The following is a 22,730-nucleotide window of genomic DNA, read 5'->3' as shown; positions in this document are numbered from 1 at the left end:
CCTCCTCCCGTTAGAATCGAACTTAGGAGCTCCAAGTTTTTAGGATTTATGTCAACCCCCCCCCCCCCCCCCCCCCCCCCCCCCCTCCCCCCTTTACCTACTTGGAAAATGTTAGAAACAAAATTTTAAGTTTTGGATCCAAAAGTGAACCACAATAGTACTTGAGATCAATTTCTAACAAAAAAAAAAAGTCTCAAGTCCAAAAGATTATTTTATTCAAATCACGTCAAAAAACATCTTGAAGAATATTTTTCCTAAACTGGTCATTTTAATCTTCTCTATATGCTCACCACTCATTTGGAAACTTTTAGGTCTCTCCTCGGTAGGATTAGACTCATTTCCAAATAGTTTCTTCTATTTTCTTTCTCATGCGTGTTGGTTCATATGATTTTCCCCTCTTACAAGGAGCGTAAAGAATGAAGTGAGAATGAAGGCATCTTGCATGAATTTTGATTGTACAAGACAATATAGAGACGTAGGGGTTATTAGAGAATGTTGCGGCCTCGTATATTTAGTTTAATTGGACTATATGTAAATGGGAGCCACTGGTGTTGAGATTCATGATGCTCTAAACAAATGGATTCTTACGAACGGGTATGGAAGTCTTTGGAGCTTTGATCAAGGACCATTGCGTAAATGTTAAAGGTCATTGAAGCAGGGCAGAGACTAGCATGCTCGACGAGTGAACTATGAAGTCAGGTGAGATTGGACTCTAATACGATAATTTCATGTTTCAACTCTAATACTGCTTACCCTCCATGACACTGTTAGAGAATATTGAGAAGCATTTTTCAACTCAAGAGTTTAAATCGAGCACATCTAAAGAGAAGCGAATAAAGTTGCTAATTATGTAGCTAGTTGGCAGACATATTTACCTTTGTTAGAGATTTATTAGAGTCTCCGTCAAAACTAATGAACACCATTAGAGGATAAATCAGGTATATCGTAAATGAGAAGTTAATTTTTGTTATTCTCTATATTAGTAAGATCTAATCCTACTCTCGTGTCCCGTTTCAGAAAGAACGTAACTTGAGCTTTATTTCGTACAATATTACTGTACGGAGTACTTTAAATTTCACAAACTATTATAGAATATTTTGAAGTCTACTACTACATTATATTAAGATCAACAACTATTAGTTAGAGTTTATGTGACCTTCAAATAACTCATTAAGTAATCTTTCTCCCAAATTTAGTGACACATGGTACCAACTCTTCCAACAATTTTCAGCCAAAAAAAAAAAGACTACTATTCCAACAATTCATTTTATGCTACCTTGATTTCCAAGTTATCAAAAGCATTGGAACTCTTTTTTATTTTTTTCATACTTACCTAGAAAGAGTAGAAGATTGGAGAAAGACCCAAGTCCTCTTGAACGGTTGCTTTGTTTTCTTTTATTTCTCTCTCTAAAACTATATAAGAGAATTTCACCTCAAACAATCTCTCTCTCTCTACTAATCTCATTCCCTAATCTCTTCCATCCCGAAATCCCTTTCTCTCTCTAACCCTTTTTCTCTCTCTCTCTAGACTTGAAAAGGTTTCTCACATTGAATTCCTTACAGTAAAAGAGCTTGATTTTCTTCATTTTCTGTAACATCAATGGCGAGACCTAATCAAGATGCAGTCGAGACCTTTATGAACATCACTGGGGCTCCTCTGTCGGTTGCTTTGCAAAAACTCGAGGTACCCTTTTCTTTTTGTTTTACTCTAATCCCCAATTTTGTGTTTTTGTTTTGTTTCTTCGCTCATCTCATCTCATCTCAATTTAGAGTATGGTTTACTATTAGGGTTTTTGTTAGCTCCTCAGTAAGATTGAATTTGTTGATCCACCAATAAAAGGTGACTCTTTTCTTGTCAAGATTGAACTTTCTTCCGTGATTTGTTATATTTAATGCATCTATTAGAGATCATCCATGACTTCATCATGAAGTTAGGAGTTGTTGAGATGTAGATGTTTTAAAGTGATGGGTTTTTCTGAATTAAGTAAATTTGGGGACATATTCTCTTAAAATTAGGGTTCAATTGTTGGTAGAGTTTCAGTGATGATTTCTGTATTGTTGAGGTGGTTTGATTTTGATTCGACAATACAGATTGGTTAGAAGATGGGGGTATGAAGATGTAAGTGTATAAATTGTTGGTATAGATACACTTTCTTTAGGTCAACTCTTTGCGAACTACAGAGTATTTGTACATTGTAGAACTACCCGGTTTAGATTTTCTTGATGTATTTCAGTAATTGTTTGGGGGTGTTTTCAAAGTAACCATTTTTCTGAATTTTCTCTATTGAGAATGTGAGATGGTGATGTTTCTCTTTCAAACTTTGAGAAGCTAAGAACAAATATTTTTGCTCTTAACTTCTTATATAGACAAACTACGACCAAACACTTCTACTATATTTGTTAGTGGATGTATTATTCTGTTTATTAGAGTAACTTACACATTGTCGAAGATACCACAGACATTATATGATTGTTCATTAGTTTGAGTATGGGAAACCGACAATAGAAGCATAAGCTTTCTTGCCGAGTTTCTTACAGCTTAAGGAAGTAAGTGCGTATTATTTCAAATTGAGTTCCATTCGTTGTATACTTGTACCATTATTTTAGTTTTTCCTCGAGTTTTCCTTTATTTACTTAATGCACAAGGTGAAGGAACCACTTATTTTGCAACTTTATGAGACAGTATGGACTATGAAAGCCCTTTCGAATATAATATTTGAGCAGACATCGTTCAGATAACACATTAACAGCAAAGATAGTGATTCATCTTTCTTCTTCATACACCTCCAAACTGTTTTTTTTTTGTTTCGAACTTCCTATCTTGGATCGGAATATTTCTTCTGTTCACGCCTTTCAGTCATCTACTTTTTCATTATCACCTTAATGACTGGAAAGCTTTCTGACTGTGTACATCTGTATGGTAATCAGGAACATGGAAGCGATCTCAATGAAGCCGTGAATGCATATTTTACTGAAGGAGACAGAAACATGTACTTCTTTTTCTCCCTTTCAGATTGTCTTAAAAGTTTATATCTTACCTGCTCTATCTCGTTATTGTGAGATGTAATATTTTTTATTGCTGAACTTTTCACTCTGTTTGTTTCTCATATCCAGGGTTCAACCAACTTCAGCTCCAGCCCCTGAAACTGATTTCATGGATATAGATAATGATCCATCTCAAGATGAACCCACCGGACTTGCTCCACCACTTTTGTCTGCTGCTAGAAACTTGAACCCTTTCTCACTACTTGATCCTAATTTTCGTCGAGGTTTCTTTGAAGGGAGAAGTACTGAGGAGCTCAGGAGCAGTGCACCCTATGTTTCACATCCAAGAGAAGTTAGGGAGATTCCTATAGAGTTCAAGGATGGGGGAGCTGACCAATCCAGTCATTCTGGATCCAGGCCTGTTATTGAGGATATCACTGGGACTGCATCTGCACATGGACACGAAGTCCATGGAACTGTTGAAATTGATGATGATGAAGATGAGGAGACCCTGATTGTTCCTTCTGCGCATGTTTCTAGTCGAAATGAAAGAACAGATAACTTTTCAGATGATATTGGAAGACGTACTAGACCAAGTGCCCCTGAAGTTGGTGATGTAGCCGATTATGGTAATGATATCGAGGAAGAAATGATCCGTGCTGCCATAGAGGCTTCGAAGAGGGAAGTCGAAGAGGGTCACCTTAATCAGCAATCTGGTGCTCCACACAGTGTAAGTGGCAGTAGTCCTAACAACTGTGAACAACTTTTGTAATGTGGTAAGATGAGTACTTCTGAAGGCTTAGTATCTTGATTCATTTTCATGTCAATTTAGGATTTGGTTGGTCCACAACTTCAGCAGAGGGAGCCTGTCATGGAAGACGCTGAGCTAGCTCGGGCCGTTTCATTGTCCATAATGGTATTTACATATCAAATCATTTCTCTTCACTTTTTTCCTTTCCTTCACCAGATCTCTGAACATTTTTATCGTTTGATTGATTTCAGACAGCAGAAGAAGAGAAAGCAAAGAGAGAACAAGGAAATGTAGTTGAAACAACAGAAGCGGGTGCATCTGATGCGGAAGTAGGAAAAGCTACGGCTAATGGAAGGTATATATCACTCCTTATTTTGAGATTCCTATGTGTGTATATGCATAATGATTCTTGATGTTTTGCTTATGTGAAGTCTCCAAGGGCGCGGTTCTTTTAACAAGGGATCTTCTAGTTCAGTAAAATTGGAGGCAGGGAGCTCTTCTGTCCAAGACGAGGCTGAAGACGTGGAAGAGAAGCCTTTGGTGAGAAATAGATCCAGAGCTATCGCTTCTGGATCAGTTGAGTCTCTGAAGGAAGTTGGAGAGATGGACGAGAGTCCGCCATTAAGCCCTGGCCCGCGTGGTAATGCTGGTGATCCCCCACATAATGGAGATATTTTCTCAGAAGAGGTATTCAACCACTCTACCACCTCCATAGTAATTTAGAATGATTATATATTGGAAGCCTATTTGGTGCTTATTTAGTTCGACTCGCATCATAGGAAAATAGTAGAACACTATTGCTACAACACATGCTTCTACCATATACCTTACTTTTCCACACCATTGGAAAGGTTATTTTCTTTTATCTATATTCTTCCAAAAAAACATGTCCGTTATCATGGTGGAGCTGCTCTCTCTCTCTCTCTCTCCCCCAAATTTCCTGGGACTCCACATGCATCAAGAGATAGAGACTCCTCACATCCTTACATCACTCTGTTGTCTTTGTACAAGAGCCCCATATTTCTCGTTCATGACTCTAGTAATGCACCTGGTGGAGCGTAATAAAGAAGTTATGTGGGCCAAACTAGAGTATTAAGGGAAAGTAGTGAAGCATTTCTTGGTATGGTAGATATTTAGAAATTCAGGGTAATAAACTAGTAATAGTATCTTACTAGAAAAATTTATTAGTGAAACTAGAGCCATGGAATTGCCTGTTTCTTCATCTTTATTTGACAAGCTCTAAATTCTAATGCCGGTTTATGTTGTTGCTCTGCCATTGTGGTGAAGTGGGGAGGCATATCTTCAGTGGAGCATGATGAAGCAGTTATGCTAGAAGCTGCCATTTTTGGTGGCATTCCTGAAGCCACTCCATATAATTTTGCATATCCACCTCATGTGGGTCGCTACCCCCGAACCGTACCTCGTCCTCCTTCGCCTAATCTGACAGCTCAGCGAATGCTTAGGGAACAACAGGTTTGTTTGTTGTCAAGGGCTTAGTGATTCTCATTTTCCATAACAAGATTGATGCTAAAAAAACTATGCTCACAGGACGATGAGTATCTTGCATCACTACAAGCTGACAGAGAAAAAGAACTGAAGGCTATAGAGGAAGCTGAAGCACGTCGCTTAGAAGAACAAACTGCTAGAGAAGCTGCTCTTGAAGAAGAAAGGAAGAAGGTTGAAGAAATTCAACGAAAATTACTGGAAGAAGAGGTAATACCAGTCGAAGTTTTTTGCTTTGATTTGCTTGATAATATGGTATTCTGGTTTGAAATTATTTCGATCACCTTACGTTCCTGTAAAAGAGAAAGAATGATCAGCTAATACGAATAGGATGTTCATAGAAATGACAGTGGTTGGTCTGATTACAGGAGTTCGAGAGAAAGTTAGCTGCAAAAGAAGCTTCTCTTCCTCAAGAACCAGCCTCAGATGATGAAAATGTTGTAAATCTTCTTATTCGGATGCCAGATGGTAGCCGACGTGGCCGTCGATTCTTGAAGTCCGACAAACTCCAGGTAAACCTGCTTCGAGAGAAGCCTTTAACTAGGACCCAAAAACTTCACTTTCTGTTCCATTTCGATATCAAATCTGACGACTTCTTTCTTCTGTAATTGCAGTCTCTTTTCGACTTCATAGATGTGGGCAGAGTTGTTAAGCCTGGATCTTACAGATTGGTAATTCTTCTTCCATACATACTTATCCAGTTTTTCTTTTGTAGTTCGTCGAGTTAAGATTTCTCAAGAAAAACTAAAGAAACAAATTAAACTTAGATGAGTTTTGGATCAGTAATCAAGATCAACAAGTGAATTCATGCATATCTGACAATGTTCTTTTCGCTTTCTGACATGAACAGGTAAGGCCATACCCTAGACTGGCCTTCAGTGACGGTGAAAGCAATCTCTCCTTAATTGATCTGGGCTTGACCAGCAAACAAGAAGCATTGTTTCTTGAATCAATCTAGAGGTACTAAAGAAACTTCCTTTTGTTTAGGTTTGGGAGTTTAGGTTTAAAGATTATGAAGAAAAGAAATAGATAATGAAGAAGCATGGGAGTAAATGATCAAGTTATTGTGATTGTTGGGTTTCGAAAAGACATTGAAAATCAGGAACCAATAAAATGGGTTTATTTTCTCGGGTATGAACATGTGCAAACCTAAATATAACCCTACTCCCATTCTGGTATTAACGTATTGAATTCAGTGGAAAATTTGGTTTAAATGGATGGATTTGTATATATCCATATGACAGCCTGAAATTGTTTTTTACAGTGAAGAAATCTGAACTGCTTTCTTTAGAGTATCATTTCTCTTATTTGGATGGTTTGAAGTTCACTGTTGACAAAATGAATGTCTTTTGATGGTTTATTGATGTTTTCTATTTACTTTGAATGCCAACTTTTACCACTTAAAAGATATGACAGAGTTATTGATGCAACACTTTGTCTTAATACCCAACATATTGTCTGCGACTTGATACAAGTCATATTGTCCTTGATTTAGGCAGCACCTAGTTACACCGTGTACTTCCACACTGTCTGATTTAGCCCTAGATTACCCTAGTTCATTTAACCAATCTAAGAGCCAAACCAGTCTAGAAGGCCTAGCCGGTATGGTCATGTTGTAACCCAAGTATGGAGGGTCTTCATAAGTAATGCGAAACTAAGTGCCTTGTATATGAAGCTTCCGGCTCACATAAGACAATGCGAAAAATACGAAGAAAGCCGAGGTAAGGCGTGTTAGTTGTAAGTCAAGGGATAGCGTGTTAGTTGTAAGTCAAGGGATAGCGTGTTAGTTGTAAGTCAAGGGATAGCGTGGGTGCCAACAGCATTGACTGAAACTGAGGGACCAATAGAATGGCGGCCGAATAGCCAAAGCCCGTGCACCTTTAAGAGCACCCTTCTTGTCAAGGTGGTGATATATAATACTGGAGGTAAAACAAGCTCGTGCATCGAAATGTAAAAAAAGAAAAGAAAAATCCGACTGATGTTATTATTATTCATAATATGACTTCCATTTTGTATCTTATTTCAAGTCATATGTTGGTAAAGGAAAAGAGTTAAATATGACATTATTTCACTGGATCCCATGCATTGCTTATCTCTCTATCTTTCTTGGGGAGTCCCTGAAATCAAAGAGTTGTAAACAAAACAAGTTAGTCATCACAGTGAAAATTTATAAGAGATGGCCACTTCACTCGGTTTTTGTAACGATTTCTAACATAATCTCATTAGACGTCTAATAAGACCATGAGTACAGAGCTATAAAGTAGAAACTGTAAACGAGTGTAAGAATACAAGTATATAGAAAGTAAAATGAGTAATTACCACATGTAAGGGTAGGGAGATTGCAAGCACTAGGAAGACGAGCTACGATTCTAAGAGTGTTACAAAGGCAACCTTGATCAACATGTTGTAAAGCAGCACAACAATCATTGCTGGGTGTAGTTACAGTCTGTCCGGGAAGCACGTACGGTGCACAAGTACTAAGATTGTTAAGCTCTCCTTGACAACTCTGAGATCTAACAGTCTTAATTTCATCTCCTAGAGTCGTCAAGATGAGAAACAAAACGGCTGAAGAATAGTAAAAAGAAACCCTAGATTTCTTATCAACTGCCATGATAAAATAGTAGTATTTAGTTACTTGTAACTCTTAACTTCAGTCTCTTAGTGTACTTGAATCATTTCCTTAGTGATATATAGGGACTAGGGTTCTTTCTTGTGTAGGTTTTAAGTGATATTTGCATGAGGAAACTACTAGCTTCACACATTTTAGGAGTAAGGGTCATCATAATAGTGTGACCTAGGGAAAAATTGGAGTTGGTTCGAAATATTTTGGTGTCTGTTTGAATTTAAATGTGTTAACTAGACTAAGTTAACCTTCATATAAAAACTGACAATACTAGTCGTAACTTAGAATTGAGACAAAATTGATAGGTAGTTTCTAATGTAACATTTTAAAGAAGAAAAAAATATGGTTGAAAAATTACTCGATGACTCAGTGTTAGCTCATCAAGCACGTAATTGATAATGCTTTATCTTTTTTCTCCGTTTCAATCTTTCTTTTGATACACAAATGATTATATAAGATTTTATTCTATTCCTCGTAGAGAAAGAAAAAAAGAAGTTGTAATCAAAATGAATTAGATAAAAATTAGAAGTATAAGGTGTCATATGTGTTTTCTTTGACTCTTTCTAAAGAGTAATTTTCTCTATCCTACTAAAATTTTCAGATATCACTCAATAGACAAAACTGGATCTGGAAGATAAGATTTTTAGATATTCAACTATTTTAAAATTAACTAGTCATTCAACAAATCAAAATCAAAAGAATAACAAAACATTCCAAAAAACAGAGAAGGGAGAAAAAAAAAACCCTAGGGGATCAAGATGATGTACTAGCATCTTGATTTGGGGCAGTCCAATACATTTTAACTGCAAACAAGAGCTTTTCTCTCTTATGAGGACTATCTTCATGATCTATAATTTGGCTGTTCCATTGTAATCCATCTGTTATACTCTTTATTTTCAATATCATATCAACGTCGTCTCGGAATATTACTGTCCCTTCCGGTCGTAATAGTCTATCCATCTCCAACAATATATCTTCCATCGGACATCTAAAAAACAAATATTGATGAAATCATTGTGAGATAATAAAAAGAAGTGCATCAACTTATTATTATCACATAAAATATGATTTCAGAATATCACTTGTCAGGTAATGTGCTTAGAAAAGTTGGTTTACCTGTTATCATAGAGAGTAAAGATTGAATCGGCATGTATGAGATCATATGTTCTAGGATAACTAGACATGGATTCACACCTGCAATTTCAAAAAATAAGTCACGTGTTAGACTAAAAAAAGCCACACACGAAGTGGACGTGCAAGAATAGTCCCACGTGAAAAATACAAGTGTCATGAGAAATTTACCAGTTCTGATATGTTCCTATCAAACCTCGCTCGTAAATGACTCCAAGAGTATTGACATTTGCTTCATTAGGAACAACATTCATAACCCACAAAGGATAATCAACAAAAGCAGCTGCAAATCCTCCAATATTTGCATTCATGTCCAACAAATTTCTGTATCTTCCTTTTGATCCAAGTTGATTATTCACAGTTTTGTAATAAGCTATTCTTTTGTTCCAAAGATTAGTATCATCTTTGAACGTCTTCACTGTAATTCCTTCCACACTTCCTGAACTTATTCTTGGTGGCACTGCAGTTAATCTTTCCGGCCAATTCTTTATCTTTCCTCCGGCAACTTCGTTTTCATCCGATACCTCAGGTAGAGGAGTTAAACATGCCTCCATTTTAGTGTACCTAAATAAAAAAATGTTCATTAGTTGTGCCCAATTGTCTATATTCCATCCGTCCGAATCTAACTTTTCTGAATCTGAATAGTCTGAATCTGACTTCTTTTGGTCAGGGCACAATATCATGTCATATCAAACACTGGGCTCTTAATCCAGACAATTTACGTATGAGTCGTAGAGATTCAAAAAACAGCGCGTCCTAGTCATAGATTTATGAGAAAAACAACACGCAGAAATCTAACTCGAATACTAAATTTAGATCGTGACTCAGATTGAATCTGAAAAAAATAGACACCACTAGTTTCAGTAAAAGAGTGATAGATATATACCAGGCTTTATCGAAATCTTGTGCTTGACAAAAATCTCGGCTTCCAGCAGTTTCTTTATTTGCTTTACACTGAACATGGTTAAGTGGTTTTTGCCAAATTGCAATATCACCATCTTCTGCAACTTTTTTCCAGCAAAGACTCTCAGCTACAGCTTCAATTTTAGATTGTTCATCATTTAGATCTTCTTTAGTTCTCTCCCAGCCTTTCCAATATTTTCTCCAGTTAATTGGTGGGCCTGATAGAATCCAGTATCCACCGGGCCGTAGTACTCGATCCACTTCAATCAAATATTGTCCATCTGTTGGATAAATTTCATATAATGTATTCAGATAGTGTTGTCTACACGTAAATCTACTTTATATAATATAATATAATATAATATGGTTTTTATTATCGAGTTAGTATAAGTACCATTTTGTCCCCATGGAATGAGACATCTAGAGCAATGAGCCATATCGAAAGCTCTTGATGGATAAGGAAGTCTAATTGAAGCGAGTACACCGATCAACGCTGGTACTCCTCGCTCAAGAGCAAATTGTACTTGTGCTATATGAGTATCTCTAGGTGCAAAGGACATTGCTATAATGTCTCTAGATAGAAGGAAAGCTCCCCAACTTGCTACCTACAAAGTCAAAATATGTTTATACAGACTCATTGTATATATAAAATATTACGGTTTTTATTACGATATAGTATATATTACTTGGCACTAAAACTGTGAGTTTACTCAAATACACGAAAACAACGATAAAAATTCTCTTGGAATTCACCAAAAGTCATACCACAATAATATATGTTTTCTTAGTAGTTAAGTAGCCACAACTTGGAGTTTCTTATTCTAATTGTCATAGAGATTTGTGTCAATCCAAACCTCGAGAATTTCCTTGAAGAGTGAAAGCGGGATCCTAAATTTAATGTAACATCTATAAATACGATACTATAAGATTTTATATTAGTTTTATTATTTGTCAATCTAAACAGCACAAATATACGAATAATAGTTAGAGAACAACAGTCAGTTGTAGTCAGTTCCAATCGTGTCTTGAGCACAGAAAGCTCAATATTTTAAATATTTGTACCAAAACTTAGGCATGGATTTCTATATTTTCATGAAAATTCTTTACCCATTTGACAAATAAATAACGGTACAATTCACATAACTAATTCTAAGATATCTTTAAAAAAGTAAAAAAAAATTATTGAGACTATGTAATTTCTCCATTCAATATATATTTTTTAAAAGTATTTCTCTATTCAATATAAAATGAAAGAAAAGTGTAAAAGAAAACTTACCCCACAACCAGTATCAATGGCAGTTCTAATAGACCCATCATTCAAATTAATCAACTTTCCAATATCATCAATATAAGAATCAGCACCATTAGGAAACATAGTTCCACCACCTGGAAACCTAAACCTATCTCCTTCAAATCTAATCCAATTTTGAACTGCTTTCTCAACTGTTAGATGTTTATGAGGTACATTTGCATACCAAGCATATTCTCTACTTTGTGGCCATTGAAATGGATTTTTATAACCAAATGGTGCTGGAATTCTACACTTTAATATCTCACCTTTTTCAGGACAATGTCTTTCTCTATAAATTAATCTATCTCTATCAAATTTCAATGACCTAGTTGCATCTTCACATGGGGTATACTCACTATATTTAAAATCACAAGGAGGGTAAGTTTTCGGTTTCGATATGATGGGGGATGTAGTTATTGTCTCGTCGGCTGAATGTTGAGTGGAAAAATCAAGGCTTATGGATTTTTTATGGTTTTGGGTAGTAGTAGGTTTTGATTGTTTGGATGTAGTAATTGTTGGACATTTTTTTTCATGATTAACACTGTCGGTTTTGGAAGTCCGACTGGCTAAATTAGTAGTAGTAGTAGTGGTTAGATCACTGTTTTGTTGGTAAACTCCTAGGAAGTAAAAGAGAGTACAAAGAAGGGTTACTAAAATTATTGAGTAAAGTTTGGATCCTTTGAAGTAAGGATAATAGGGTTTTGATTTATCAGAATTATATGATGGGTTTGTAATACCTGCCATGGTGATTCTCTATATCTCTATCTAGCTTGGTCCCTTTGTGGTATGGGACTATGGGTTATGTATGGGTTTCAAGAGGGAGATGAATAGAGAGAAAGAGAGATTGAGTAATGAGGAGAGATGAAGATGGACTTCATAAAAAAAAGTTTGATGTGGGGGAGGTGAAGAGAGTGAGGGGGTGACTAGTGAAGATATACTAGTAGATTAATAGTATGAGGGAAACTTTTTATCTAACAAAATAATGTCAATTAATAATTTAATACTCTAAGATAATCAAACAAGTGGAAGTTAATTTTGGATGTTTGTGTAATCTTTTTTCAAATAATAAAGTATCATTTTCATTGTTGCATTTTTGTGTAATCTATTTTTAATTGATAACTCCTATTCATATTATATTGTCAATTTCTTTTTTCTACTAAATAGTAATAAAGAGTCAACACATAGTTGTCTGAGTGATTAAAGTGTTGACATATACTGAAAGGTCCCTGGAGGTCTCGGATTTGATCCCCAGAGAAAGTGGAATTTCTGAATTATTGAACTTGAGGTTATTAGGGCATAAATAATGTAGATGAACTTTAAGTCATAGTTTAGTTGGGCTTTAGGCCTGTTTTTGTTTGATTTGTCAGTTATCGTGCTTATCACATCTTTGATTTATCAACGCCATTGTAACATCGTACATCGAAGTCAAATTCCAAAAAAGGAAATAGTAATAAAGAGTTTTCTTAACTTAATTTTTTTTTTGAGTTTTCTTAACTAGAAATTCAAACCAGTCAAAGTCCTAAAACTTGGCTCAAGATGCACACTGGATTGGACATACACATTTTTTTGTTGTTGAAATGATTGGACATACACAGTTGACACACCCAATTTGAACATTACTGTGGGTGGAACTTAAAATTTAGTGTATATGCCAAATTAGGAAAAAAGGGAATCAAGATGAACTTCATAAGAAAAGTTTGATGTGGGGGAGGTGAAGAGAGTGAGGGAGTGACTAGTGAAGATATAGTTTATTAATAGTATGAGGGCAACCTTTTATCTAACAAAATAATGTCAATTATAATAATCTAACAAAATAATGTCAATTATAATAATCTAATAGTATATAAGATAATCAAACAAGTGGAAGTTAATTTTGGATGTTAGTACTATAAAATAAATTTTTTTTTTCAAATAATAGAGTATTTTTCCTAATGTGGCAGTTTGTGTATTTTAATTGATAATTATTGTTCATATCATAATGTCAATTTCTTTTTTTAGGTGATTACATAATTTATGTTTTATATTACCAAAGACATACTTGGTCCATAGATATGTCGTACTTTTGATTTGTTTAACCCCACTTATGAAATAAGTCAGAGTAGAGTCGTATTAGCATTTTTAATTCAACGCTCAATTATTACATAAAGATGGTCAAAAGTCGTTGTTTGTACATGTAAATTATTGTATTATACTGTGCGAGTTTAAATAAAAGTTGAGATATCTTAATCAGATGTTCAAATAATTAAAAATAACTAGCATATCTAACTTGCCAATCATACAAATCAAATTGGGGTTTGTTTTGACCTAGTCCTAAATTTAGTAGCTGTAAAATGGCAAGCTCACTACAATGGTTTATATTTTTTTACTCCTTGCATTCGTTTAAAAAGTCCGAGCACGAAATTTGTTATCGAACTTAAAACGTTACAAAAAAATAATTAAAATCCATATGGTAAGGTTGGAAAATGTATAGAAATAGTACTCCCATTTTTTTCTACTAAAAAATAAAATAAAATCTCACATTGAAATTCCCTCTAAATTAATTAGAGAGGGAGGGAGATCTTAAATAAGTAGAAGAAAATGGAAGATTTGGGGAATGAGAAGCCTTCTTGAGTAATGTGATCTTAAATATGGTCGTTAATCGTGATTAATTAATAACATCTCATTTTAATCAAAATTTTGTCTGGGCCGTCGGTCCTGATTACCGGGTCGAACCAGAGTTACGAAGCTTCCCAAAACAAAAACCGAGAACCGGAACAAAAACCGAGAACCGGAACAAAACCCGATTCCAGTTTTATATTCCCACTTGCCAAAGTTGGTAAACAAACACCATCAATCGATCTGTCGGTAACCCAGTTGGCAATGAGAAACCTAACCTCCTTGGAACAACCAAGTTTGTCTTTCCTATTCATCTACTACTATTTCTCATGACAAATTAACAATATGGTTTTTATTTCATAAGTTTAAATGTATTTTTGGTTGATGTTTGAAACCGACAATAAGTATTGGGTTTGTGAAGTTGTGATATTAACTTGTGGTATCAAGGACTAGAGCATCTCAGCTAGTATGTCATTTAAAGATTTTCCGTTTCAACTATGTTTCGAAATCTCCAAAGGCTTGAGATGTATCCAATTTCGATTAATATTAAACTAGTGTTACTGACTAGTATAGCATATTGTATAGTACTGATTTCAATCAATATTAAATCGGTGTTTCTAAAACATATGTGTTTCCCAAATATTTACGTCCAAGAAAAATGTCAACCTGCCCGATTTGAGGGTTCTTTCATCCTCGGGGCTAATGTCGAATTAATTATGGGAAATGAAAATACAACAATCATCGAGTTTTATATGTCAAATGAATTTTTAATTTGTACATTTTTTTTTTCTAATAAAGAGTACTCTTAACGTCTTAACGATTAATAAGGTGCACATTGGAACGGATATACACCTATCTGGTTTAACGATTAATATAGGTCGAATTGGAACTTATTTAATATGCCAAATTCGGAAAAAGAGAAATTCGATAACTTAAGATTTCTAATTTGTCACGGGGTTTAACCATAAATAGCGTAACAGGAGAAAGAAAAATCAAGAGCTCCGTCAATATACTTAAGATTATTCTTTGTAGTAATAGTTTTCTTCATTGTTTAAACATGTATTTCTAATTTATATGCCAAAGTAAGATTATTTCTCAATTTTAATGATTTTCTAGAAGCCTCGACACATTGTGAAAGTACTCGACTAAGATTTTGACTCGGAAGAGAACTATAAACAGTTACAACTTGCTTTATTTATTTATTTCTCTCTCTAAAACAATTTCCCGCTCAAACTAAAACACCCCCATTTGTCCCTATGAAAGAATTCGGAGCAAAGTGAAGTGTGAGCCAAAAATGCAAATTAGGTGGTGCTCAGGGACGGACCCATGGAGGTGCGAGTGCGGACCCACCCTGTGGATCATCTCGAAAAAAGATTATAGTAGTAGATTTTTTTAATATATATGAGTATATCTAAACATATACGTTTTGATGTTATAAATGGACACAAAGAAGCCCTTGGCTTAGTGGTTTAATTTTCTTTTTTTTGTTAAGGATGGCTTAGTGGTTTAATCGGTTAGAGTTAAGACGGGACTGTGAGGACGTGAATACGAATCTGTATACACTCGTTTTACATGTTTTTTTATTCATTTATGCGCCCAAAACTTATATATACCCAATCGTGTTTATAGATGACACCAAGTAGGACTTTGCTTGTCATTAACAAAAAAAAAAAAAACGTAGAACTTTGCTCAACTGTTGAGGTGTTGAGTTTTGAGTTAGTTTTAGTGTGAGGTGCTTGAGTCCCACCTAAGTATTTTTAAGTTTTAGTGTTTTAAGTTTTCAACTAACTTAAATTCCTTAATATTTCAAGTTTTCAACTATCCTAAATTCCTATAAGGTTTGATACTGGGGAAAATGATCCCGATGTTTTTGCCACTTAATTATTTTTAAGCTTTAATATTTCAAGTTCTCAACTATCTTAAATTCTTATAAGGACTAGGGTGAAACTAAAAACCGGTGAAAACTGAACCAGACCGGACAAAAAAAACCGGACCGAAGAACCACGGTTTAAAATGGTCGGTCAAATTAGGTTTGAACCGAAAAATTGGACGGAAAGACCGATTTTCAAATGGGTGGTCTATTTTGTTGTTTACGGACTTTTGGTCGGGTTTTTTTACATATAAAAACCGGACCGATGTAATAGGTACCCGTTCAAATGTGTTAAAAATCGGTCCGTCCGGACCGGTTTCACCCCTAATAAGGACCCATTTAATACGTGTGAAAATCTTCTAAGAAAATGGATTTTCGAGTGTTTGATTGGCCATTTAGATGTGAAAATCGAATTCGTACATAAAAGAAAAGATGTGAAAATGATTCAGATTTTTTTGCCACCTTTTAGATGGTAAAATAGAAAACACAAATCTTGGAAAATTTGAATTGAAGCTTGCTGAAATCGCTTAGATTGGAGAAATCGCTTGAAGATCGAAAAATTGTTTGAAGATTTTGATGAAATCGCTTGAAGATTGACGAAATTGCCTGAAGATTTTTTTTTTTTTGATGAATTGAGGCCATTGCCTTATATATTAACTACTCGAGCAAAAATTAGTGTTGGCTAAATCTGCCGCCAACAAGCTTACAATGCAATTCGGAGTCTCATACGTCTCCATAGTTTGATTTAAATTGAGCTTAAAATTAAATTTCGCTAATGAATGAGCGACATTATTTGCTTCTCGAGGACAATACTTGAATTCCACTTTTTGAAGTTCCGTCTAAATTGCCTGAAGATTGAGAAAGAAAGTGCTATATTTTATGATGTGTTCATACTATAATTAATAGATATACACTACACATATATTTAAGGCCTTATTATGTACCCATTGTCGAACATTGTGGTGATTACAATTAATAATATATACACTATACGTCTATTTAAGGACTTATTTATGTACCTATTGTCGAACATTGTTGTGGTCCCCGTGATGGAACTTGACTAATCCCTGTGGCCTCCATTCATCTGTGTCCACGGACCGCAAATGACTATTGCTTGGGGGAGTAACCTCATGTTGAATTTGAAACCAGTTGGGTCGTCCCCCATGGCTAAGATACATTTATTGCCTATAGTCTAATCTAGTTAATTTGTGATAGACTTGAAATCGTCTCTATGTCATAAACCAGGAGCTTAAGGCCATGCGAGAGTCAGATTCTACCCGTCCTGGGATATTTGCAATGTCAAATCCTACAATGAACGGTTTGTCCTTCTTTTAACCTTAAGTTCAAATGGCCCGATAAGAATCACCTTTCTCTTGTCTCCTTTACACTAATCTATTTCTCGGCATGAAACGGCTGAATGCACAGCTGTTGATGCATTCAAATATGCAGGAGAAAATATAGTTTTTGCCAGTGGGAACTCCTTTGGAAATATCAACCTTGGTTAGCGTTTGTTAACCCGTTCAATTTTTTACCCTTAGAAGTAGAGACTCATTAAAGTACATAAAAACAGAAACCCTTTTTAGCTATAATACATGATGTGCTTTGTATATTTCTGAGTATTGCTTGCTTACTGGTAATTGAAAAGTAGGTCATGTTAATCAAGCAAATAACATGTATTTGTTTCCTGGGTATGTTCAAATTACTCATGATACAACTTTTCTGTATTCAAGTAAGCTTTCTATGTATTGAGATAATGTTACTTCTGCCTCAGGATTGGGTTGGGAACTCTTCTATGAGGGGCTCGTTTTATTTCGGATGTGATGTTCCAAGATGAATGAATGGTAAAAGCAAAATTTATTGAATTAATCTGTAGTTCAAACTTACATTAGCATCCAGGAACTAGAAATAAGCCAAGCTTAATGTTCTCTTGTGGACTTCACTGTTTCTTTTCCGTTTCTTTTTTCTCGATCTTCCATTGTATAATTTTTGTTTTGTTACGTTGACACTTCAACGCCAACAAAATATCACCAAAAATCTCTTTAGGTTGTGTTTGATATCAGGGAAATAAATTCCGTGGAAATAAGAGGTCGTTCCCTTGATAGTCATTTATTATTCCGTGTAATTACAAACTCCATTATTTGATTGACAACTAACTTCTACGAATATAGTAGTCAATTAAGAGTTTTGTGACAGATCAACAAGCCATATGGGTTAAACTTTTAAAGTCAAAATATCTAAAAGGAGATGACTTCTGGAATGAATCAAATACCCAAGGAGCCTCACATTTTTGGAAGGCAATGGCAAAGATCAAAGATACAATCAGAAACAACATCATATGGATGGTCGGAGATGGAACTACCATAAAAATAAGGACAGATCCTTGGATACCAGGAGTTCAACACAACACCCCTATGATTATAAATGACATGCCAAAAATAATATCTATTGGGTGTCGGATTTGATTGATAACAATCATAATGGGTGGAATTTGGATCTTTTAAATTATCATTTCCACCCAACCACTGTAGCAGCAATTCTTACTATTAATTTATCTCATACTATTCAAAGAGATAGATTAATATGGTGTCCTGTGGAGAATGGAAGATTTACTACAAAATCTTACTACACTCAGATCAAAAATTTACCTATATTGTCTGGTTCGGCTGTCACTTTCCCATGGAAATTATTTTGGAAAAAGAAAACCATTGAACCCAAGATACAGAATTTCATATGGAAGTTGGTCCATGATGGGTTACCTACTTTGGTGAATATTGGGAAAAGGGTTACCCACATTAATCAAACATGTAAGCTATGCAACATAGGGCAATTAGAGGACAGATCTCACCTGTTTGGAGATTGTCCAAGATTTATAGATCTAGCAACCATGGCCGGAGTTATTTACCTGCAACAATGCAATCGGGAACCGGTTCAAATGTTAGCCAACATACTAACTTCCTACCCAAATGATGATGAAGAATGGAACAAGGTTACATACCTTTTGTGGGAATGGTGGAAATCGCGAAATGATTTTCGGTTTCAGAACAAAGAGATCGATCTGCCTAGATGCTACTGGAAATCGAGGGACTCACTCAGGTATGTTACTGACCTTCAACCCTCTCAAGATTCTAATAATCTCTTGCAGGAAAACAGATGGATTCCACCTTCGAATGGACAAATCAAAATAAACTTCGATGGTTCTTTTAGAGAATCCATGGCTTCGTGTGCGGCTGTAGCAAAGAATAGTGAAGGTGAAGTTATTGGATCTAAAACAAAAATCATCCAACCAAGATCACCCATTTTGAGTGAGATGGAGGGTTTGAAATGCGGCCTGGAGCTGGCAACTGATCTAGGGTTAGTTGGTTTTATACTTGAAGGGGATGCTAGGGTTCTCATCCAGGCAATCTCGGCCTTTGATGAAGATCTACCGTGGAGATTGTTTAGAGAAGTTGAAGGAATTAGGGCTGCTGTCCAAGAGAAGCACGTGGAGCTTTCATATTGCAATAGAATTTATAATAAGGATGCCCACATATTAGCGGCTTCGATTTTAACCCCTAATCTGTAAACAATTGAGTTCTAGTCCTTGTTAGGGCTTTCATGGTTGTAATTGTACTCTTATTTTAATATATGAGTTCTCCTCAAAAAAAAAAAAAAAAAAAGAGTTTTTATTTAGGGTTATTTCCCTAATGGCCCCCAACTTTGTGACCAGCTTCCCGCCTGGCCCCCTACTTTACGAGAAATACCCATATGGCCCCCTTCCGTTATAACACCGTTACTCTCTCTCCTTCATCTCTTTTTCTCTCTCTGCCATGTCACGCCACATCATTTGTTAGCCACCTCATCACCTTCTCCGACAGAGGTCGACGGCCGGCCAAATTTCCGGCCGGCGACCTTCAAACTAAAAAAAAAATTTCTTCTTCTTCCTCTCTCTCTCCTGTTTTCTCTCACCTATTTTCTCTCTCTTCTTCTTCTTCTTCCTCTCTCTCTCTCTCTCTCATCTTCTTCCTCTCTCTTCTCTCTTCCCCTTTCTCACACTCTCTCTCTCTAACAATTTCCCACTCAAACGAAAACTCTCCAATGTGTTATTTCCCGCGATATCTTTAGAGTAATGGGCTTTACGGGTCCTAGGATTTACAACACGGTTTCTGAGGACCCATTTGGTTTGATTTTCTTTTTTAAATGTCAACGTGTCTCGAACGCTTGACCTGTAATGTGGAAGAATAAATTGGATGTGAATTGTTTATTGTATAGATGTTGAGAAATCTCCAATTTGTGTGTGATCATTGGACATTTATCACATTATTTAGACCTTGACTGAGAGTCAGCGTATTTTTTGTTATCGTTGGGAATCGACCATGAATCTTGTTAGGATGTTTTAGATGGAGATGAACTAACTAATATACCAAAACTATATTTTATAAGTTCTTACCGGCTACCTAACAGACATCAAACTTCTATAAATGTTGAACTGTTCAAGTATAGGTATACAAGATTACATCCTTACCTTGAATCCAACTTTATTGTCCAGGCATGCGTGACAATCAACTTTCACGTCATTCAAGGGAACTCTGTCATGAGGTGTCCAAGGTAAATTGTTCTCATGAGTGGGCGATAAAAATGAAACTGACCAGCGATATGCAAGGTTCGACATTCTCAAGGTTCAATTCCAAATAAGATGAGTACACCCTATCGATATGAGGCTGCTCACACTAGAAGAATTGTAGTTAGAAATCATATTGATCGTGCATTAGAACTTAGAGGAATCTACAATAGAAAATTAGAAAAGAATATACATCTGACTGAATTGTCTTTCTCATTTAAGGCAGATTTTGTTGGATGACTCAGGCAGAACCATGTTCATAGATTGTACATAAAAAGGAATTATTATAATATAAAATATTATTATTATAAGATTATTATACAATTTTTAAATAATAATATTATTATTATAAAAACTTTTATATATAGACTCTTATATTATTATTATTATATGATTACTGTAAAAACTTTTATATATGAATATAATTAATATAGAAACTTTTATGTAAACACTTTTATATATACACTCTTATATTATTTTTTATAAGAATATTATTTATAAAAGATTACTATTTTATATTTTTCTTAAGACTTTTAGTATTTTTCTTAAAAAGAATATTATTTTATATTTTAAAAGCTTTTAGTATTTATATTATAGACGATTATTATTTTATTTAATAAATATATTTTATTGTAATAGTAAATATTTTATTAAAAGTACAAAGAAAATGATATTATATTTGTGGCTTGAGAACTTAAAGGCTCCTTCCAACCCAATTTTCTATTTGTGTGGAACCATTTGGTTTGATTTTCTTTTTTAAATGTCAACGTGTCTCGAACGCTTGACCTGTAATGTGGAAGAATAAATTGGATGTGAATTGTTTATTGTATAGATGTTGAGAAATCTCCAATTTGTGTGTGATCATTGGACATTTATCACATTATTTAGACCTTGACTGAGAGTCAGCGTATTTTTCGTTATCGTTGGAAATCGACCATGAATCTTGTTAGGATGTTTTAGATGGAGATGAACTAACTAATATACCAAAACTATATTTTATAAGTTCTTACCGGCTACCTAACAGACATCAAACTTCTATAAATGTTGAACTGTTCAAGTATAGGTATACAAGATTACATCCTTACCTTGAATCCAACTTTATAGTCCAGGCATGCGTGACAATATGCAATGTCTTATTTTAATAGTACAATTAAAAGATTGTTATTTTATAATTATCTTAAGACTTTTAATATTTATCTTATAAAAGATTATTATGTTATTTAATAAACATGTTTGATTATAATAGTAAATATTTTATTAAAGTTACAAAGAAATAGATAAATATATTTTATGTTACAATCATTTTGTCAATATTAGTTATACATATAATCTGAATTAAAGACTTATAAATACACGAACTAAAATATTATAGATTTTGTAAAAAAAAATAATACATAATTCAAAATGAAGCAATAAAAATAAATGGAAGATTATAAGGTAGTTGATTTTTGTCTAACGGTAGGAGAAAAAAGTTTATTTTAGATCTTTGTTTTTATAATTTTTAATTTTCTACACATTTAAAAATGTTAACTACAACTTTTTAGATAAAAAGTATTGATCTTGAAAATGAAATGTTGATATTGGAAATCGTGGACTCTTCAAAATCATCTTTTTAACATTACATTTTCCCTATGTATTTGAAGATGTTCCAAGATAATTGAAGATTCAGAAGATTAAGTTTAATGTAATTAGAACATCTATTGTAATTTTCTAATATTCTTATTTATAGATATTATCTACTTTTCTAGATTAATTTAGAAAATTACGAAACAAGAAAATCATAATTTACTTTATAAGTATGAGTTGGTTTTAGGTTTAACTAGGTTCCCACCGCGCCCTACGGGCGCGGTAGATCCCTTTTGGCTAACGCCGTCGAGATAGATCACGTGATCAGACTTCCCGTGTCGAGCATTCATCTACACGTCCAAGTTCCAATATGTCTATTTTCACACCTTTTGGCGACATGTGAGTATCTGTGATTTGAAATTAGTACATGATTTCATATGAAATCGGAACATAATTTCAGATAACCGATACTCGCTTGACCCCACATGATGTGAAAATAAACATATTGGAACATGCACGTGTAGATGAATGCTCGACACGGGAAGTCAGATCACGTGATCTATCTCAACAGCGTTAGCCAAAAGGGATCTACCGCGCCCGTAGGGCGCGGTGGGAACCTAGTTAATTATACATTGGTGTCGTCAGTTTGATTTGGTTTGTGTTAATCTAGCCACTTCGATGGGGTTTCACTTTTTTACATTCTAAATCCAATGGAATTTTTTTTAGGTTTGTCTAATCGTTGAAAGATTGATGAGAAATAGAAAAAAGACACCTAAAGAGAGAGAAAAAAACTATAAACCATCGAACTTAATATGATTAAACTCTTCAACATATAACACAAACAAATACATAAAAAAATGCATTAAACTCATCAACATTTATCCTGAAAAGAATTACTAACTAATTAAGAGAGAG

General features: G+C 34.7%; 4 protein-coding genes and 1 long non-coding RNA gene across 5 annotated transcripts; 2 read left to right on the top strand and 3 right to left on the bottom strand.

Annotated features, from left to right (window-relative positions):
• The first annotated feature begins 1,010 nt into the window (after nucleotides 1–1,010).
• SAY1 (Ubiquitin-like superfamily protein) lies at nucleotides 1,011–6,599 on the top strand. Its single transcript, XM_086667303.1, has 11 exons — nucleotides 1,011–1,684; nucleotides 2,929–2,990; nucleotides 3,115–3,715; nucleotides 3,818–3,901; nucleotides 3,988–4,091; nucleotides 4,168–4,423; nucleotides 5,024–5,209; nucleotides 5,285–5,449; nucleotides 5,608–5,751; nucleotides 5,854–5,910; nucleotides 6,090–6,599. Exons 1-11 carry the CDS (start codon nucleotides 1,601–1,603, stop codon nucleotides 6,195–6,197), a joined length of 1,851 nt encoding a protein of 616 aa, XP_086523429.1. The 5' UTR covers nucleotides 1,011–1,600; the 3' UTR covers nucleotides 6,198–6,599.
• On the bottom strand, nucleotides 2,395–6,465 carry LOC147552660 (uncharacterized). The gene is made up of 2 exons (XR_015237213.1): nucleotides 4,909–6,465; nucleotides 2,395–4,784 (listed from the first exon to the last, which is right to left on the bottom strand). It is a non-coding gene; the product is annotated as an uncharacterized LOC147552660 (long non-coding RNA).
• A 591-nt stretch (nucleotides 6,600–7,190) lies between the features above and the next one.
• Nucleotides 7,191–7,893, bottom strand: LOC147552658 (stamen-specific protein FIL1-like). Its single transcript, XM_086667304.1, has 2 exons — nucleotides 7,559–7,893; nucleotides 7,191–7,356 (listed from the first exon to the last, which is right to left on the bottom strand). The coding sequence occupies exons 1-2, from the start codon at nucleotides 7,848–7,850 to the stop codon at nucleotides 7,337–7,339; spliced, it is 312 nt and encodes a 103-aa protein (XP_086523430.1). The 5' UTR covers nucleotides 7,851–7,893; the 3' UTR covers nucleotides 7,191–7,336.
• Nucleotides 7,894–8,502: 609 nt separating this feature from the next.
• LOC147552657 (putative methyltransferase PMT15) lies at nucleotides 8,503–12,174 on the bottom strand. The gene is made up of 6 exons (XM_086670914.1): nucleotides 11,173–12,174; nucleotides 10,291–10,501; nucleotides 9,880–10,177; nucleotides 9,165–9,557; nucleotides 8,979–9,056; nucleotides 8,503–8,850 (listed from the first exon to the last, which is right to left on the bottom strand). The coding sequence occupies exons 1-6, from the start codon at nucleotides 11,929–11,931 to the stop codon at nucleotides 8,616–8,618; spliced, it is 1,974 nt and encodes a 657-aa protein (XP_086527040.1). The 5' UTR covers nucleotides 11,932–12,174; the 3' UTR covers nucleotides 8,503–8,615.
• A 5,903-nt stretch (nucleotides 12,175–18,077) lies between these two features.
• LOC147552656 (uncharacterized) lies at nucleotides 18,078–19,214 on the top strand (the record flags this gene model as incomplete). Its single annotated transcript, XM_086668650.1, has 1 exon — nucleotides 18,078–19,214. A coding segment is annotated over one exon (1,137 nt), but the record flags the coding sequence as incomplete, so codon positions are not given.
• Between the last annotated feature and the right edge of the window lie 3,516 nt (nucleotides 19,215–22,730).

This window comes from Eschscholzia californica, unplaced genomic scaffold (assembly GCF_041429995.1).
Source record: "Eschscholzia californica isolate CP2 unplaced genomic scaffold, dmEscCali1.0.p SCAF_3, whole genome shotgun sequence".
Classification (NCBI taxonomy): Eukaryota; Viridiplantae; Streptophyta; class Magnoliopsida; order Ranunculales; family Papaveraceae; genus Eschscholzia; species Eschscholzia californica.
This window is presented reverse-complemented; position numbering and strand designations above follow the sequence as displayed.